Raw genomic sequence first — 21,764 nt, forward strand, 5'->3', positions numbered from 1 at the left:
CTGTTCAGATTCCACGAGTGCATTAAAGGAACATGAGAGTACAGGTACAGATTACATGAGTGTTATAGGTGCCTTACAGAATAATGACATGCATTACAGACACCCATTGACTGTGAGATTCCCGCTATCATTTCTGTGATGACTCAGCGTAAAACAAATCTGAGCTTTTGCTGGATATCCAGCCATATTGTAATTTTGGGCAATGAGTGTATTGTTAGCGTGGCAAAAGAGGCTTGTTTACAGCCTGCTTAAAAAAATCATGTTTCAAAAGATTTGTCTGTTGTCAGAAGAGGGTGGTTCGTGATGAGTGGGAAACTGAATGGAATGCTACCATCAACAATAAACTTCAGCCAGTTAAGAACGCTGTGTCACCACAGAGCTCTTTATACAGGAATAACCATCGAGAGGAGGTTATTATTTGCTGTTTGCGAATAGGGAACACTAAACTTACTCATGGACATCTCATGAATTGGAGCAATGCATTCGTTTTTGTTTGCTGCTACTTCCAAGTAACTCTTATGCGACATTGAGACAGAAATTTAAATTAGAGGGGATTAAATTAATTTAAATTAGGGGAACATTTGAAATATTCTAGGAAACAATATGACAATGTTATAGAATGTCTTATTTCTTAAGTCCAAGCATCTATATTCAAATATTTAATAATTGTTGTAACATGTTTTTTAATGTTTATAATGTGTTTTACATTTTTACTATTTTACCTGAAATATTGTGCTATTTGATTTTTAATTTTATTTTTTTATATTACTGTTATTTAGTTTATATGTCCGTGATATTTGGTGTTTGTTTATTGTAGAAGCATTACTTCTGAGTGCTAATAACCAACATTTGTTGTGTACATTCCCCCCCCCCCAAAAAAAAAAGAAGCAAATGACAACAGGCTAGCACTCAATAAAAGTTGATATCATGTCTTTTTCAGAAAAGATATGAATTTTACCAGTCCAAGACTGGAATACAGTAAAAACCATTTAAAAATCTAGTTGTTTAAATATGCTAAACCATACTTATTAATTAGTTATAGCTGTACAAACAGGATCTACAGTACTTATTATTTACTTCATTGTGAATATGAATTCTGTGCTGATATATTATTATATCGACTCAGATTTTTTACCGTAAATAAAAGCTCACTTCATTGTAATAGCAAAACACTCATTACTATTTGAACCACTTGCAAAACAAAAGTAGACTGTCTCAGCCATATCAGGTGGTTTCTTAATTTTAAGTCTATTCTTAACTTCCTCTGCACAATGAATCTATAAAGTGATACAATTAATTAATATTCCATTTATAAATATCCAAATATCATAAAATGTAAGTATAATATATATATGTATTGCATCATAATCATAACATTAATGGTTGTAGCTGCAAGACCTAACTCATGAAAACAGTACAGTAATTCTCAAGTCAGGCTAAGAAAATTAGGTTTTTGATTGTCTTTTTCACTTAGGTGAATCAGTAAACAGTACAGTTGTTGCACATCAGCAAATGTTAAGTCCACTAAAATGCAATTAATTATTAAACATTCAAGTGAGATCTTAACCATTTCTTCAAGGAATGATAATAGTATAGAAAGCAACAAATTAAAATCAATTTATTTATTTATAAATTGAGAAAAGTTTAAAAGAGAAAACTCATAGGAAAGGACTCATATTGGTTTGTTTATACTTGCACAATAAATTTTTTTCAAAAAAAACAAAAATGTTTAAAACCATATTCACATAACATGCACAGTCAGATCACTCTTCAGTTTTCTGAAATATATAAAAACTCAAAATTTTTAAATAAAAGAATACATCTAAGCATTAGACATGTATCAGAATCAATCTTTGTAAATCACTTCATAAAAACTGAACATACAATGATATTAGCCACAACATTCAAATTTTTGAACAAACCATGTTCAACTGTACAAGCACATATGACAGTCATTTGATAAAAATAATATATTAAACATGCACCTAACACATCAAATTATACTGAACAGGTATCCTAATATTTTTTTTTATAAACATGATTAACAAAAATATCATCTGCAATACCACTGAGTAAGAACTGTAATCAAGTCTTCAAAATATCTTGTAGAAGTATAATTTCGCTACCTAGAAACTGGGAGTATTAGTATTTTATTTTTCTAAAAAATTACAATGAAATAAAATCAACATAGGTATGTTATATCTGTACACATAAAGTGAAAACTCTACTGACTTTACACATTACACTGATTTTCTTTTGGTGAAGTGTACACTCAAACATCTGTTGAGGATTTTCAATCATTCAATATCTGCTTTTGAGTGAATAAACATTCAGATATAAATGAAACCATTCCTTGTTTGTTCTGAAACACAGCTTCAAGTCTGTCCACCGACAATGTTTTTAAGTAGTCAGTCACAATAGCCTAATTAAGATGTTTCGAGTAATGTAATAATGATAGTTCTGGGACAACTTTAACTTTTAAACCCCAATGACCCAATTAAAATTATTTAAACAAAAATCCACTTAAAGGTTGTACAGAGAAGATTAGTTTTTGTTTTTCCACTATTTCAGTTACAAATCAAAAGACATTTGGCAGTTGGTAACATTTTGAATACTGATATCTGGTTGGAACACTAGATGTGCAGAATAACTCTCAAATTGATGTAAAACACTGCAAATTTATCATTGCCACAACTAAAAGTTGGATAGTGACAAAAAAAATGCACTTATTTTGGACATAATGAGAAAACTAATTTGCTATTAAATAATTTTATTAATAGTAGCTATAAATTTCCCGTTTTTAAAGAAATAAAATTAAATGGAACATGATTTTTGTCTCTTGAGTACCAATAGATGCATTTAATGCAGTTTTTTATCCTGTTGTCAAATATGTACTCAGAATTTCTCTATCACTCACAATTTTTTTATTATTTTAATTTAAATATTTTAAAATGTTTTTTCGTCCATTTGTCCATTGTCAAGTAAAAGCTCCTAGAGCATTGTAAATGTGATGGAACCAAATCAGCTAACTCAAAGGGTTGTGTTGCTACTGTTGTGCAGGTTCAGATGTATATAAACATGTACAAACGTGATCTAGTGTAAGACACATTCATCAGAATGATGCCAGTTTGAGATAGTAGTGAACTAGTAAACACGTCATTGTGAGTGCTTTGTGTGTCTGAATTATTGTGTATTACATATTTACAACTTTATTTCTTATAATTAGTTGTTAGATATAAAATGCCTAGCGTTTGTTTAAATCATCCTAACAATTTTTGTTATGTATGTGGTGAAGTGATGCTTAAGTCCCAAAGACAAATTGTTAGTAAAAACATGTTATGAACTTTATTTTGGATGTAAAACATTCTTGTTTCGGGGACCAAACAAGGGCCTGGACCCCACATATCTGTTGTTTATCATGTTCTAAGCTTCTCACCATATGGAAAAATGGCACACGTCCCATGCCATTTTCTATACCTATGATTTGAAGAGAACCCAAAGATCTCCCTTCTGACTATTATTTCTGCTTAACAAACATTAAAAAATTACGTCAAAATCGAAACATAGAGTAGTGTATCCTAACTTCCAAACTGCAATGAGACCAGTTCCACACTACAAGGAATTACCCATATCAAAGCCTCCAGAACATGTGGCATTAGTTGAAGAGAGCTCAGAGTCTGATGGAAGTAAGGAAGAAAAAGAAACATATTCTGGTGATACAACTTTTGAACAAAGCAGTTGTTCATCTGAGCCTCATTTACTGACTCATGAAAATCTTAATCTCGTACGAGATTTAAAGTTATCCAAAAGACAGTCTGAAATGCTTGCTTGCCAGCTAAAAGGGTGGAATCTTCTTCAAAAGAATACAAAAGGTATGTACTTATCAAAATCGTCATTCTGAATTTAAAGACTATTTTTCTGAAGAAAATGGCTTAGTGTTTTGTAATGACATTTCTTCTCTTATGGGGATACTTTGTAATGAACATAACCAAACAGAATGGGGTTTGTTCATTGATTCCTCTAAAGTTAGTTTAAATTCTGTGCTTCTGCATAATGGCAATAAATTACCATCAGTACCTGTGGCTCACTTTGATAGTATGAAAGAAACATATGAAAACTTTAAATTTATATTGGAAAAGATTCAATATGCAGTGTATGAATGGAATATTTGTGGTGATTTGAAGATAATTGCAATTATTCTTGGTCTGCAGCTTGGTTACAAGGTACTGTTGTTTTTTGTATGAATAGGATAGTAGGGACAGCAAAAACCATTTCATTAGAAAATAATGACCTAATCGCGAACCACTCATTCCTGAACAGAAAGATATGAAACATGACCCATTGTGTAATCCTAAAAATGTGTAGCTATCTCCATTACAAATAAAACTAGAATTAATGAAGAATTTTTTCAAGGCCTTGGAAAATACTCTTGGTTTCATGTACTTAAAACAGAAGTTTCCTAAAAACTGGTGATGCAAAAATTAAAGAAGGAATATTTGTAGGCACACAAATACAATCACTAATGCATGATGAAAGGTTTGAGGAACTATTGTATCCACTGGAGAAAGCTGCTTGGAAAGCATTCAAAAATGTTACTCAGAGTTTTTTGGTAAATCTAAAGGCGGAAAATTGCCATGATATTGTCAACGATCTTATAAAAATTTGGATTGTAATATCTCCTTAAAAGTATACTTAATGTACTCGCACAAAGATTTCTTCCGAAAATTTCTTTGCGAAAATCATGGCGCAATGAGTGATGAGCACGGGGAACACTTTCCTCAGGAGAATTCAGCTATGGAAATGAGGTATCAAGGCAAATGGATTCCTAATATGATAGCAGATTATTTTTGGACCATCAAGCTGTATCCTTCACAGTCGAAATACAGCAGAAAATCGTAATTTCAAAAAACAATCGGTATCATTTGTTTAATTGATCCAGTCGAGTTATAATTATGTACATGTGCCCATATAACATAATATGCAAATCCTGTATCAAAAATTTATTTGCCGATAAAACAAAGAAAATATCCCTTTACCAGGAATAAAATCGTCGTTATAGTTACCCACTACGTGGGTAAAATGTAATTTAAAACTTAAGATGTTACTTAAAATTTTTATTTACCTATTTTTCGATTATAATACATACTTTTTGTCGTAGTTCAAAATTAATGTCGCAAACGGGAAAAGATGCTATAGAAGAACTGAACAGCAGATTGCATAGATTTAAGAAGGAATTGGAAAGGTTCGAATCTGAGTTAAAAATTTACTTTGTCAGTAAACGTCTGGGAAGTATCGATCTGAGAAATGTTTGTCCCGTTTACAGTGCCAAGCAGAAGGTTGAACACAATTCCGACCAAAATTCTTAATGAATATGGTTTATTAGAAATGAAGACAGAATCGTACCATGAAAGGAAGGATATTTGGCTTTAATATACATCCCAAGTTGGGATGTAACTTCGTTATGAAACGAAGTTGTAGCATTTTAACATGAGCCGGTTCATTGATCGAACAGCGTTCGGAGGTGAGCCTGCATTTTCATATCACAACAGCGCCTTTTGGAAGACGGAGAAGCACCGTTGGGCAAGTTTCGATTGCTTCTGTATGTTTTGTTAACAGTGATCAGACCAGACATGAAGAATTTGATGTGCAAAGTAATGACTAGCCGTCTCATTCTTTACGAAGGGTAAATCGAAGCAATCAGCTTTGATTTACCGAAAACGTTTTTCCCCATCCCATACCTTTATCAGTTTTATTCGTTATTTTTCTTTACATCATATTACTGAAACCTTATTAGCTTTCTCGATTTTTGCTACGTCTTTGATTTCAGCTGAAAATTTAATTATGCTAAAGTTGTATTTGTCTTCCAAAGCGTAGTATCGCTCATTTAACCACTGAGGAGCTCGTCCGGTTATATGTTTCGATAGTATAGCCCATTTGAAATAGTACTTGTCACCATTTCGAACGTTGATCGCAGCCTTTTTAAATTAATTACTTTAGGAAGAGCGATTTACGTTGAACCACGTTAGCGATTTGTTTATGCGGACTAATAGACCGTCCATCTTTAGCAAATAGCACCCGCTTCCTTTCGTTACAGCTTTACCTAAATCAGTTTCATTAACTAGTATCAATTTTGCTTTAAAGTTTGTGTCTTTTATTTCGTATTTTTCATTACTCTGCCAATTTTCTACGTTTTTCGTGTATACACACTAGTAATAGATAGAATTTTATATCTTTTTCACATTCGTAAGAGACTCAGTAAGTAGATTTAAAACATTTTGTTTGAGGCTGAGTAGGGATGATTTATAGCCTTTTCGCCATTCCTTTTATTGCTATAGTAAGTCCATTGCTATAGTAATAGTCCAGGTCACTATTGAATGCGCTTTCGATTATGTTGAATACCGATCTTTCGAAACATTCAAACCTAGCACGTTTTGTTCTTGATTTGAGAGGACAGTTACCGAGACCTGAACCTACTTTGTTGTTATCGACCGGTAACCGCACGCTTTTACAGTTTAGAGTCATATGGAGTAACAAGCTGGCTGTCAACGTTAGTCAGATGTAATGTTGTCCACCATATGAAGGATGAGAATTGCTGTTTTGATCGCCTTTTCTATTTCACCTATACCGTGTACCTTAATATCACCGCTACAGATTTCTATATCATCTTTAATTCATATAGCTTCAGTTTTATGTAAAAAAAACCTTCACATTCTAAAAACAAGGCTGAACGTAATAAAGCTCGTTTTTTCATTTGCATTTGTAAGCAAGTTTTATATATCTTACCCGATGTCGATCAGAAATACGATATCATTTGCTTTGTCATCGTAAAGGTTTTTGTATTGATACAACTCCAGCTTACATTTTTGTGTGGCTGCCGCCCAGAAATTGAATACATCCGATTCACAAGATTTAGTATGGTCCGTTTAGGTAGGACTGATTCGGAACTGTATCTTAAAAGTTGGCGTACTATACAACCTAACGTACTCGCCTAGGGTGTTGTATCAACTCGTTGCACCTAGCCAGCCGATACCTTCTAACGGTCGTTGTCGAGCTAATGTTGCCAACTCCACCTGCGAAAGTGACAGGAATCCGCTTTCGTGAAACCGCTCCCGCGACAAAATCTCTTCACCAATTTGTGATGCTATATGACCTTGAATTGTGCTTAACTATACCTCTAGCATCTACTCGGTTCTTTAACTTTTAGTGGCGGTTATATATATGTTTTTATTTTAAGGTTGAGAGAGTTGGAGATTGTGTTTCGGTCCTTTGTAGATCGGGTTAGGAGTATTTTTATTTTGGTTATTCCTTAGAAGATATTTGCGTCCTTCTCCCGAGGCGATTCATTCAGTCCGTTCGCTGAAGGCTTTCGGTCTAGTAGCAATGAGCCTAGTTTAGTTGTAATTGTAGTTTAATTAGTTGTAATTGTTGTAGTTTAGTAGTAATAGTACGGTCTGGTAGGAAGGATTATAGTTTTTGGAGGGTGCAATGCACTTTCTTTGTGGAGGAAGTCACATATGCTATCTGTATTCAGTTACCTAATAACCGTAAGATGAAGGAAGTATAGTGAATCTAACCTTTGTAATAACTTACTTATATTTTTTTTTTTTTGAACTGGCATAAATTCATCATTGAATATTGGGTATGGCGTCGGTAGTCCTGACGAAAGGTCGCCGATTTTGTTGTATTTGAAACCGACCATTGTTCACCATTTTCAACCAAATCGTGTATGTTACTCTTTTCTGTGATACTGGCATCGGAAATAATCAACGAATATTTTATGTGTTTCTTGAAAAGATCCGAAGGTATATACGCTTCCCGTACATCAACCTCGATCGAATACGGGATTTTATAAAAAAAACACAACTGCAAAGAACTACACTGCTCTGAGGCATGAACAGTTTACAACTGACAATACAACAGAGTAGTAACATTCACAGCCAATAGTGGCAGTAGTAGTAAAGTAACAGTAGCAGAGTAAAAGTGGCTTAATTAATTATTGTAGTTCCAGCCTGCTTGGTTCCATTTTAAGCTGCACACCAGGTATTTGGCTACCATTTACTTCATTTGGATGATGGGTAGGGTTATTGTAGTCATAATGACGTAACCAGTCACTTTTTTCCGCATTACTATGTAATAATGTAGTAATATATAATTTCTGTTTTTTATTTTTATTTTTTCAACATCTATACCAATGATCAGCCGCTACCTGGGGAATTCAGAGTTTCATCTATACTGATGACTGTGCATGCACTCACTGCTGAAGCTGACAGTTTCAAGGAGGTGGAGATAACATTAAGCAATGGACTGAAAAAAAAAGATCTTAAAACCTACTACAAGGAAGAATAGCTCCAAGCCAAATCCTGCCAAAATGCAGACCTGTGTCTTCTATTTGAAGATCAGACAGGCAGCTAGAAACTGGACATCATTTAGAAAGGAATCCAACTGGTATACTGTGGAACTCCAAGATATCTCGGGGTTACATCAGACCGTTCCCTCACATACAAGAAACATTGTTTGATCACCAAAAACAATGTGACTGCAAGGAATAGTGTGGTGCAGAAGCTGACTGAAACAACCTGGGGGCAAAGCCAGATACACTCAGAACCTCAGCCCTCACACTATACTTGTCTGCAGCAGCATATGCTTGTCCAGTGTTGGTGTGGTACAAATCCTGCCATACCAAGGAAGAAGACGTGGCATTGAATTAAACATTATGCATTATTATGAGCTGCTTATTACCTACATCCCTGGAAAAGCTGTATTGTCTGTCTAGGATTGCACAAATGATATCTGATGCAAAGTAAAGCCTCACAAGGAAAAGTTCAAGCCTTTAACATCCCAAGTTCATCCTTTGTATGGCTATGAACCAGCACGACCACAACTTAGATCAAGAGAGAGTTTTCTGATGACCACTCAGGAACTTGCATGAACACTCAAGAAAACGAGACTTACTTTGTGTTGTGCAATGGGTGCATATATCAAAGGGTGGAAAATACCCACTGAAGAACTTCTACCTAGACACAAAGAGGACTGGGCAACTTCTCTGGAGATCTCTGAATAGCTGCACGAGATGCAGGACGAACTTACAGAGATAGGGTTTCACCATGCACTCTGTTGCTTGTGACTGTGGCGATATGCAGCCTACAGCCCATCTGCTTCAGTGTCATCTGTGCTCAACCAGAAGAACACAGAAGGAACTACTTGATGCAACAAAGGATGCACGTAATGTCGCTAAGTTTTTGCATACTACTGTTTAAGCAGCCTGTGAACTGTGATTTACATATATATATATATATATATATATATATATATATATATATATTATTATACTTGTTTTTTGTTCTTACAGTTTTAATCCTTAATGTAATTTTTTTTTAAACTTACCTTTGTTTGATTTGAACCTTCCAATGAAGTTTTATGATTTATTTTGTAATTAGTTTAAAATAATGATTCTGATACATTAACAATACATAATATAATTAGCCTAATAATTATTCAGTAAATATATGATTCACTTACAAGAGTATGATTACTATAAATTGTAATAATCATCAGTGTAGTGGCAATTCCAACACCTACAACTAACCCAGAATTACTGAAAGCATAACCCATTGCAAACATACCATTTCCCATATACAATTTTATCATATTCATCAATGTTTCTATGTACCTGAAATATTACATTACATTTAAAATAAAATGGCTGTATTTAACTTAGAATGTTATAAAATATAATATTAATAACTTAACAACTGCAATGAAAAAAAATCTTTGTTTGCACACAAGTTCATATGGGATCTTTTTTTATAAAATTACTAATTTCTTTAAAAACTAATTTATTTTCTACATAAAACAATACTGTAATTTTTTTGTTTATCTGTCCTATAAATGAAAAAAAAACATGAATGATGCTCAATGTTCTAAATTATGTACCTTATGTACCTTCTACACGTTTATTAAATAGGACAAATGTTAAACAACCTTATTATAATTCAATTCATTCTATACAATGTAAATAGTATGCTTCAAGCCAAGCTGTCATGCTCCATAGAAGGTTCCAGCTAAATAGTTTATACTAAGCTGTATTCTTCCATGTACTACAAAATTTAAAAAATGTGTGACTATATTTCTTTAATAAATTTAAACCTACTCTCAAATTGTTCTTTAATTCATGGAAGAAAAGCTATTTTTATTGCAGTATATATTTAAGCTGTTCAGTGCAACATTATTTATAAATAGTACTGTTTTTGCCCTTTGTAAAAATGCCATGATTCAACAGGAGGGTATGGGTGGACTGAACAGTTCAGTCCACCCAAATCCTTCTGTAGATCCTGAATGTATCCTATGATCAAAATTTTTCCTACACATGAATATTATAATTAGTTTTACTGTTCATCAAAATGAAACTGTTAATAACGTTCATATGCAGATAGCATATAGATAGATAGATAGCTATCTAACTGAATAGAAATGTAGATAGAAACCCACACACAAATAACCATTTATACATAATTATATACACAAATGAACTGCAAAAAACGTAAAAGGGTATAATTTATTAAATCCTATTTTTTCCCCTTAATGATAATAACTTTCCTTTGTTATTGTTAATGTTGGATCTTGTAAAATGTCTTAAAAGTGTGTGTTATTAATAATTAATATTTTAATTATTATCATTAAATAAATAAAAAACTGCAATTTTAAATTGTGAATAATGTTTCACAACATTATTACAGTAACTTTAATTACCCATTATATAACACTGAAAATATTTTTAAACAGCCAGCTTATTCAAACTAATTAATTTAATGGTGTTAGAAACCCACCCGGTTGATCTAGTGGAAAAATCATCATCCCATATCAGCAGCTGTTTAACAACTTATTTTCGAAGTCGAAGGTTTTGAAGTTCAAATCCTATTAAAGAGAGTTACATTTATATGTATTTGAATACAAGACATTGGATACAGGTGTTCTTTGGTAGTTGAGTGTGTTCAATTAACCACAATATAAGGAACAGTTGAACCTAAGTCTGTACAAGACTGTATAATCTCTATGGGCTATAAGGTTACTTATTGTTTACAGGTTGAACAGATTGCAACCTCCACATTAGGAATATAACATAAAAAAAAATGGGAAAGACATGAAATTTGGTTTAGAATTATGTCTAATTTTCTGAAATAATTCTGTTGTTTATGGGTTGATTTAAAAAAAAAATATGGCATTTATGAGGCAAAGCTTAACATTTTTGTTTAATAAGTGTATTTTGACTAAACTAACAGTTAATCGAGATATAACCAATAAAAAAAGTTCATATAATGCTGTATTAAAATTTGTGACCATGTTTACATCTAATACTGTATTTTATTTATCACAGGAAGTTTGTGTAAAAATAATGTATGCTATAACAACTCTTCAATCCGATATTGAGGTACAAATTTTTCTTTTAAAAAACATAAAATGACAGATAGAAGGAAAATGAAGGTGAAATTGAAAAGGGAAATATGAAGAACCCATGGGCTAATTTGGTATGCTTCAAATGCAAACAACAAAATACACCTTGCTAATGACGAATGTTTTGTACTAATAACTTTTGTAATACTACATTACCTTTAATAATACATAATACTGTTGCTTACAACAGTAATTCCCAAACTGTGCGCCGCGACACCCCGGGGACCTGCGGCCTCTTCACAGAGGTGTCATGAAATACTGTAACAGCTTCTTAATTAATTGAACCAAGACATTTATAATTATTAATTTAATGATAATAAAGTAAAAAAAAAAGTTAAATAATGAAGATACATGAGTTTTATTTTATTAGACGACAAAGGCAAGGTCCTCAAAGAGAAAAATATAACGACGGTACTAGTGATGGGGACCTTACCGATGGTACAGATATGGACCATTTAATGCAATAAATAGAAGAGCTGATTTCGTATGTTTGACAAAACACGAATACAAAATGGGAAGTCAAAGATTGCGCATACCGAGTACAAGATATTGCTACAGATGTAGAAGCTACGATGCACAAATTATGAATTATCACATAATATGTTTAACCCGAGCACTGACTCACACACACAGTCGAATAATGGCCTAAGCCTCGAAGACAGTATAGATCAGAATTCCGCGAAAAGGTAGAGAACGTTTTGGAATCAGGAGACATTGGAGATTTGGAGGAAATTATAAAAAACCGTTGGCCGAAGGACATATTTAAAAGAGTTTGTCAAGTACGTTTCCCTAGTGAGGATGTTGAAAGAGCCCGTGTATATTTACTGACGAACATTGTGCTAATTGTGCTAATAAATAATTTATTCGCGAAAAAAATTCGAGAATCAGCTCCCGGGATATCGAAACGGTTACACTCGGGTAAAGTGATGCCTAGCGACACTGTGCTTAGAGACACAAGAAGCACAGATATATTCTACCCGGAGGATGAAGACACGGATAACATTACAACTTTCGTAATAATGTCGACGAAAAAGTGACGAAATAATTAGACACCTAAGTAAAGCAATACATCGAATCGACAACACCGAGCGTGGCAAACTTATATTTAATGTACCGAATTATGGCATGGGAGACAAAACTTGCAAGGCTGTGAAATATCTAACCCGGAGAATAGAAGATAAACAGCCGCTTTTCCGGGTCGAGAAAGAGCCAAAGAAAAGGAAGATGATATAAGGATCAACTTCATAGATCGTCACTGTCAAGAAGGCGGGCACGACGTATGACTTACTAAAGCAAGTTAAAGGAAGTATCGGGACCGACATGGCAACAGATATACTGTCTGTCAAAAAGGGAGATCAGAATCGTTAGAAATCCAAGTCGTCGACTCCCCTGAGAAGCGTAATGACGTAAAAATGAGACTGGTGCCAACGTTTTGGACACAGTGGTAGAGGAAAGACCATATGGTGGAAGGAAGTCGGCATTTTATGTCAAAGGCCTAGATGAAGATGCCAGAGCTGAAGAAGTTACTCAGGCAATTAAACAAGAAATAGGAACGGATATCCCGCTACGTGTTGCCGCATTAAAATCCGTATTCGGAAATATAAAGGGGGCAAACTGTATTATTATTGATAAGATATGCGAAGCTCTTAGAGAATAAAAGTCGGCTGCCACTCTTGTCGTATTGAGATCAACAAGAAGAAGTGAAGTGTTGTAAATGCTGGAGTACCGGGCATCTGTCAAGGAACTGCAAAGGTCCCAACCGTGCCTCGCTGTTTCAATTCCGGAGGCACCGGACACAGGACAAAAGAATATCTGGAACTGCAAAAATGTCTGGATTGTGGAAAAATAGGACACCAGACCGGACTTAGTGTCAGGACATACCAAAGATGAGATAGAACAAAAAACTAACGCGGCAATAGAATTGGCGGGCTAAATATAGCCCGCCAATATCGCGGGCTATATTTAGCTATAAGAGTTATATTTAGCGGGCTATATTTATATTGAGGCGATAGAGGCCTCAACCTTAGGCCAAAAAAACACAAACATTGCCGAAAATCGGAAGACGGAAGATCAGACCTAACCGAATCAGGTGAACGACCACATGATTGACACATTACAGTCAACAAAATATTTAGGAATCCGGTTCCATCAATCAGGAACGTTGACCAAACACATAGAAGAAATAACACAAAAGGCTGAACGAACCATAAATTCACTAGGCTAACTTATGGGTAATAAATAGGGACCGAAAGCCTTGAAACGTAAGATGATACTGGCAGCAGTCACATCTATCATGCTCTACGCCACCCCGACATGGTATACGGCATTCAATGTACAAATAAATAATTTGGATTCATTCTCCCTGCAAAGGAGAATGAATCCAAAAATCTCGGCTGCTTATAGAACAGTTTCAACGGCTGTGGCAGGTATAAAGGCGGGGATCCTGCCGATCCATCTTCAGGTAAGGAAAAGAGAAGAGAATATTTGAAGGCATGAACAGGAAAGATGCCGATGAAATGCTAAATGAGGAATGGCAAACAGAATGGAAAACGTCCAACACCGGCAATTGGAGAAAAAGATTGATCCCCAGATTGAGGCTATGGTTGCGGAGGTGGGGTGTTATACGAGGTGTGTGAGAAAAGTAATGAGACTGACTTTTTACTTACCAAAGTTTTTATTTTTTTTCAAACAACAATATTATCCCCTTCAAAGTAGTTCCCTTGGGCAGCGATACACCGGCGGAGTCGTTCCCACTCCTGGTAGCAGCGCTGGAAGGCTTCAACTGGTCGGTCACAGTTTTTTTAATGTTCTCCAGAGTTCCAATTGACGTCCTTTTAAGACACGTTTCAATTTCCGGAAAAGGAAAAAGTTACAAGGACTCTAATCAGGTGAATAAGGGGGGATGAGGAACCGTAGGAATGCGTTTTGAGGTCAAAAATTCCCTGATGTAAATGGTCGTGTGACACGGGGCATTGTCATAATGAAGCATCCACTTGTCTGCAATGTCTGGTCTCACGCGAATCACTTTTCCTGAGCCTTTCAAGGACACCTTTGTAAAAGACTTGGTTGGCAGTTTGTCCTGCAGGAACAAATTCTTTATACACGATACCCCTACTGTCAAAAAAGCATATCAGCATGGTTTTGATCTTTCATTTGCTCATTCGACATTTTTTCGATCGAGGAGATGATGGAGTGTCCCACACTTCGCTTTGCCGCTTTGTTTCAAGACCGTACTCAAATATCCAGGATTCGTCACCTGGTGAGATAGGATGAAATTTTAAGCTACCTCATGACATTTGCCATTGTAGTAATTTTTTTACGTTAAAAGTGTTTGGTTTTTGTTTATAATAATTATTCATATCTGCTGATGTTTATTGTTTAACAATTGAAATTTTCTTCTAGTTTTACACTTTTAATTACATTCTAGTTTGTTTTAAAACTTTCACTTTAAAAAATGATAGATTATAACATGTAAGATTATTATATAATATTTATTAATTTTTATATGTTAATCATACTATTTTAAAACACCAGTGATTTAATGTTCATAAAATATTTTTATTATGGATTTTTTCAAATATTTGTTTTCCATAATTTCAATTTAATTTTGGATAATATGATACAGAGAGTAACAATCATGTTGTATATAGATTATTATTAAAATAAAAATACTGTTATTTGTAATTTATGAATAAAACTAAAAATTAATTCTCTGGTACAAAAGGACATTTAGTAATATAATTTGCTTGCTATTTGACAGATTTATGTGCTTTAATTGAATTATGTAGTATTAATTTTTTTTGTGTTGGTATTTTTACTTTATTTGAAAGTAGGATTTTAGGTAATATTTAATTTTGTATTACTAATATCGGTTTCGGGTATTATTTATTATCTGATTGCTTGCAATGGTAATGACTTTTGAGAGATCATGATGATCTTTTTGAAATTACTTTTCAAAATTTTATCACTATCTCATAAATTTTAAAAGTATTTGAAATAATATTTTAATTATACATGAAAAGTAAATACCACTAAAACTTCTCATGCAACAAGTATTAAATGAGCGATAACAAAATATCATAAAGAACAAAAATTATAATAAAATATATATTTTTATTTCAAGACTACTGTTTGTTTTAAAATAAAATGAATCTTTAAGAGAAAGATGTAAATAATGACATAAGATGACATTTAAGATGTAAGGATGACATAAATTTTTCTATATAAATTTATTCCTTAACAATAACAGTATTTGTAAATAAAACCAAATGTACTTATTTTACCTGATTTTTACTTACGTTGTCGGGTGTCTTATATACATCGAGGATCTTGCCAAATCTTCAGTAGTTATGGTGCGCATTATAACACTTCGAGATCTTTGTATTGTACCTGCAACACCAGTAAGCAATGGCCGGCTATCATATGCCTGAGGAGTAGCTGCTTCTGTTCGTTCGATGCCAATTACCTCAGGCCTTTCTGCAAATGTTGTACTTTGTGTGTGGGGAACTTTTTCTTTTGACATTTTTTCTTCTGAAAAATGTATTTACAAGTTGTAATTCTGTTACAAGGAGGTTTCAAGTTATTCAATTTAATGACACCTTAACAAAAAAAAATTATTTGACTGCATCCCAGGGTGATTCTCTTATTATCTCTACTAAGAGCTTTACTCTTGTATATTCTGTCCTGGGTCATTTTATAATAATCTCAGAAAGGATATTTGAATGTTAATTTTAATAAATCTGCATCTTTATATTTTTCTCTTTAGTTATTCAGCACCTCTATACCTTTTATTTATTACTAGTCAACAAAAAATTTATACCTAACATGTTACACAACTTTTCTCACTGTAATTTGAATGCTGATTTCAAATATGCTATTGAAATTGTGTTACCATATAAAATTTTTACGTAAATTTACAACAATTTTATAATAAACTCATTTTGATCAGCTGCTGGTTACAGTTAAGAATAGTTTCCATATCTTTACTTTTAAACAATATGCATACATGATTAATAACAAAAAAATAAATAAATATAAACAATGTATTATAAGAAATAGGCACTTACAAACATATGTATGTTTGAATTAAAATTTTATTCTGTCTAGCTTCACTTGTCTATACTGTATGTTGTGTTTCATACAGTTATTAGGGTTTTGCTATATTTTCATTTAAATATATCATCAATTCTTTGGAATACAAAAGTGATTTTTCTCGTTTTTATTTGATATAAAAATTCATGGATGTTCAAATCCTCCAAATAATTTTTGTTATGTCTGTAAATTTATGCCTAAATCTCAAAGAAAGATTATTTCTGAATTGATAAAAACAGCTTGTAAATTTTATTTTAATTGTGCATTCGGGAATCAAGATAAAATCTGGACGCTTCATGCATATCGTGCTCAGTAACTTTAACTAAATGGTTGAAAGGTAAATGATATGCATTTGCTGTACCAATGATTTGACATGAACCTAAGTACCACTTCACCGACTGCTACTTTTGTATGACTAATACATTTCGATTTTCATTCAAAATATAAAGTTCATAAAATATGCTGATGTATCCTCAGCTCTAAAGTCATCTGTACCTTTACCAGGAGTAAAATTTTAGGAGTTATCTGTACCTGTACCATCTAATCCGACATTGCAAGAACAATATGAAAATGAAGCAGATGAGTAGAGAATGTTGAATAATTTCTTCCTGTATCTGATGATAAATCTCCTCATTTATTTCAACAACATGAACTTAATGATTTAGTTGGCAATTTAAGGTTGTCAAAGAAGCAAGCTGAATTTCTGAGAGTCTAGATTGCAACAGTGGAATCTTCTAGCGGAATAAAAAGTTACTACATTTAGAACACGAAATAAAACTCTTTCAACTTATTTTACTATGAAAAATTCATGTGCGTTTGTACTGATGTCAATGACCTGATGAAATAGCTTGGAAATTAGCATATTCCTGAAGAATGGTGTCTTTTTGTTGACTCTTCTAAAGATATCGTGAAAGTAGTTTTATTGTATAATGATAACAGACAGCCGTCCATTCCATTAGTTCATGCAGTAAACATGAAAGAAACGTTTGAAAATATGGCATCTATATTAGAAGCAATAAAATACAAAGAGCGTAGGTAGCAAGTGTGCAGTGATCTGAAAGTTGTTGTGTTACTTCTTAGTTTACAAGGTGGGTTTATGAAATAGTGTTGGTTTCTTTGTCTTGGGGTAGTTTCAATAAAAAACGTCATTACCAAGCAAAGAACTGGCCATTGTGGCAGAGCTTTATGGCTGGTAAGAAAAATGTAAAGCATTTATCATTTATTGAGAGAGGTAAATTCATACTGCTGCCACTTATATAAAACTTGGACTCAAGGTACATTTTGTCAGAACACTAAACAAAAATGGACCAGGATTTATTGATTTAAAAACAAGTTTTCCTAAATTGAGTGATGGTAAGCTGAAGGAGAGTATATTTATTGGTGCACAAATCAAGAAACTGTTTTTGATGCAAATCAGTCTGCAAATCAAGGATTCAGCTTTTAACTACAGACTTAGTGAATGTAAAATAGCTGCATGGAAGTCCTTCACAGACATTGTGAGTGGAATTTTAGGCAACAGAAAAGATGAAAACTATGTTTTTTTTTTTTGTTAATAAGCTATTAGAAAACTACAAATGTTTAGGATGTAGGATGTCACTAAAAATTCATTTCCTATATATCCACCTAGACTTTTTTACCAAAACTTTGGGGTCTATCAGCGATGAGCAAGGAGAGTGTTTCCATCAGGATATTCTGACCTTGGAGCATCGTTACCAAGGAAAATGGGATCCTGGATCCCATCTTCCTTGGTACTGATCCTGGACAACTATTGTAGGTTTTCGTTTAGAGAAACAGATCAAACATATATACAATCAAATTAAATTTTTCATAACATTTTTCAGTTAAAAAAAAAAAATGTTTTGACCCAAGGAGGCAAAAAACCCTAACAGTACTTCTCTTATCTTTAGACAAAATGAAGATTAACAGAAATTAAAAAAAAAAAATTATATTCAAGCCATTCTTTTTCAACATATATTCTGTTTCCAGGGACAAGCATGAACAATAATAGTGCCTAGAAGATTATGGTACTTTTAATGTGGTCACTTAACCTGCCTAATAAAAATAGTGTCCATAAAGTCTTCCCATTATTACAAAAAAACTATTACAGTTACAGCAGTGAGGTTTGTGGGAAAAGAAAGAAAAAATTATCAAATTTTTAGTAAGTATTGTAATCGCAAAAAAAATTTTGTTTTCAGATTTCAATGGAAATATCAATTTTGACCATCCCTGAATCCATTTTGAATAGTTTCGGCGTGATGTCTGTATGTGCATATGTATCTCACATAACTTAAAAACAATTAGGCGTAGGATGTTGAAATTTTGGATATAGGACTGTTACAACATCTAGTTGTGCACCTCCCCCTTTTGATTGAAATCGACTGGACCAAAAGTGTCCAAAAAAGTCTAAAATTCAAAAAATTTGGTTTTTGGACTTTTTCTAAATTAAAATAATAAGCACTCATTGAGAGCCTTTCAACAATATATCATAATTGATACTTATTTTCATTGGTTCCAGAGTTAAAGCAAAATAAATTTTTAATTAATGAAATATTTGCATCTTACAAGGGGAATCAGACTTTATTTCCTTTTTTTTTAAATTAAAATATATTGATTTATTAATAATTATTAATTTCCGATTGTAAAATTTTTTTTACAATAAATAATAACAATAAAAAAAAATATCATAAGTTATTAAAGAAATCAAATTTTATGAACTTTTCATTTTAAAAAATTGGGTGTATGTAATTTAATAGGTGTATAAGGAAGGCATGTGGTATCCACATCAGATTTTTTTATATTTGTTTTTTACAGGTAGAGGCAGATTAGAGGGCAGTGCGATCAATTTTTTATGAAATGGCATCAATCCAGCGCAATGTGTATTGTATTACAAGTCAAAATTATCGATTACTGTGCAGCAAAATTTTAGATGTGAATATGGGACAACCAGCACCTGATGGCAAGAGTATCGTTACGAAGTATGCAAAGTTTAAGGAAAGTGTAAGTGTAATTGACCTTCCGTGATCAGAGCAGCCATCCGTTAGTGAAGAGAAGGTTGAGGTTGTGCAGCAAGCATTTCTACGTAGCCCTTCCAAATCTACCAGTCATGCATCTCCTGAACTAGGGATTCCCCGGTCAACAGTGCACAAAATTTTACACAAGAAACTACGGTTTCACGTGTATAAAGTTCAGATATTGCAACACCTACAGTCAGATGATGACCCTTGTCATGCTGCCTTTGTGACCACGATTTTGGAACGGATTGATAACAACAATGAGTACCAGTATGTGTATACGAGTAAATAGGTATTTATTTATAACTGTATCAGTACCAATATGTGTATTTTTCAGACGAGGCTACTTTCCACATCTTGGGGAAAGTAAACAGGCATAGTGTGAGAATATGGGGCTCAGAAAATGCGTACTTTACCAAGGAAAAAATTAGAGATTCCCCTAGTGAATGTGTGGTATGGTTAGATGCACAACAGAATCATTGGTCCCTTCTTTATTACTGAACAATCAATAGCAGCTAACATTTACCTGGATACGCTGCAACACTTTGGAATACCTCACCTAAATTATTTGCAACCTAGGGTGGTTTTCCACCAGGATGGCGCACCACCACATTGGGGATTACTAGTTTGAGATTTTCTGAATCTCAATGATTCGGAATGATTGGGAACATTGCGGTCCCACTCCCTGGCCACCACGATCACCAGACATTACTCCCTTAGACATTTTCCTCTGTGTTATGTTAAAGACAGAGTCTATGCAACATCCGTACCTGATCTGGATACATTGAGACGGAGAATAACTGAAGCTATTGCTAGTGTTATAAAAAATGTTGAATGTTGACCAACACATGGCATGAAAGTGATTATCGATTGGACAAAAATTGGTAAAAAAAATTGATAATTTTTTTCTTTCTTTTGCCACAAACTGCACTGTTGTAACTGTAACAGTTTTAATGTAATAAATATTTGTAGTCATGGAAAGACTTTATGGACACTGTACTGTGTTTCTCAGTGTAATTTTAAAAACACATTCTACTCTTAGGTGAAATCAAGAAAACAATATTCAATATTTTCATGTTGCTTTTGTCTGTAGATGCACTCATTGTACAATAATGATTTGAATTTTGCTATATTCATATAATCTTTTAATAATTGCATTCATTCTACTCTAAGGGAAAATCCCTAACACTGATAAATGATCTCAACTATTAGTCAGAAGCTTCCAAAAGAGCTATGGCTCACATACAGTTCAATCATGAAACAAATTCTGGAGATGGATGAGCATCTGAGAATAGATTTTTTTGTTCTCTGAAAAAGGAAACACGAACTGAGTTTTAAGTAGTTTTTCATATTTGGATAAAAGCAATTTCACAACAGACTTTAAAAAGTCTAAAAAAGCATTATGCAAAATCATTTTCAATAATGTGCTCTCCTTTTATGGATAAGATCACAAATCTCTTAAAGAAAATTAGTAGGATAGTACCTGGTTTCTGGAGAGAACTCAAAGCAGTATGTTGGCAGAATGAAACCTTGCTTTATAGTCTCCTTTCTATAACCTTTACTCCCTTCATTGTTCAGCACTTTCTGTGGGAGGTTTATCTACAAACCCATTGGATTCAATCTACAGAAGAGGAGGGCCTTTTTTCATTTGCTCCATAAAGCAAAATTAACCTTGCTTCTCCAATGTTACTGCATTTCTTACCTCTGTAGTCGCTCATTTATTGTACTTTCTAGATATCTGATCATTCTACTTCCTCTATTTCCTCATCATTCAATTTAATATTTACTCTCACCATTTCCTCCTTTTATCATACTCTTTGTTTTATTGTTACTTATTTTCATTCTATATTCTTCGCACTTTTTGCCAAGATCTTCAAGCATCTTGTTTACTTTCTCCTTACTCTTTGCTTGCAGAATCATATCATTAGCTAATCTTAGACATTCTTCTTTCTTTTCACTTTTACTCATTCTTTTCTCCCCCTCAAAGTATTTTACAATTATTTCCTCCAGATGAAGGTTAAGAGTATTTTTGTATTTTTTTAAGTCCTTGTATTTTTGTATTTTAAGTGTTACAAGTTGTGTTTTCACTGATATCAGGCCAGCAAGGCTAACCAGGGAATACTGTTGGCTGTGAAGAAAGCCAAAACAGACCTGATGCATTTATCATACAAACCTAAGCTTCATATATTTCTCTTAATATATACACTCTTT

The 21,764-nt window shown here is 33.4% G+C and overlaps 1 protein-coding gene across 1 annotated transcript in view; it reads right to left on the reverse strand.

The window, feature by feature from the left end:
* Positions 1-21,521, reverse strand: part of LOC142329473 (proton-coupled amino acid transporter-like protein acs) — a 48,559-nt gene extending 27,038 nt beyond the window's left edge. Inside the window, exons 1-4 of the mRNA XM_075374142.1 lie at positions 21,341-21,521; positions 15,750-15,981; positions 9,520-9,670; positions 1,153-1,277 (exon numbers count right to left, since the gene is read on the reverse strand). Coding sequence (XP_075230257.1) covers positions 1,153-1,277; positions 9,520-9,670; positions 15,750-15,981; positions 21,341-21,521 — 689 coding nt within the window. The remainder of the gene's footprint in view (positions 1-1,152; positions 1,278-9,519; positions 9,671-15,749; positions 15,982-21,340) is intronic.
* Between the last annotated feature and the right edge of the window lie 243 nt (positions 21,522-21,764).

Source organism: Lycorma delicatula, chromosome 8, assembly GCF_047948215.1.
Source record: "Lycorma delicatula isolate Av1 chromosome 8, ASM4794821v1, whole genome shotgun sequence".
Taxonomy (NCBI): Eukaryota; Metazoa; Arthropoda; class Insecta; order Hemiptera; family Fulgoridae; genus Lycorma; species Lycorma delicatula.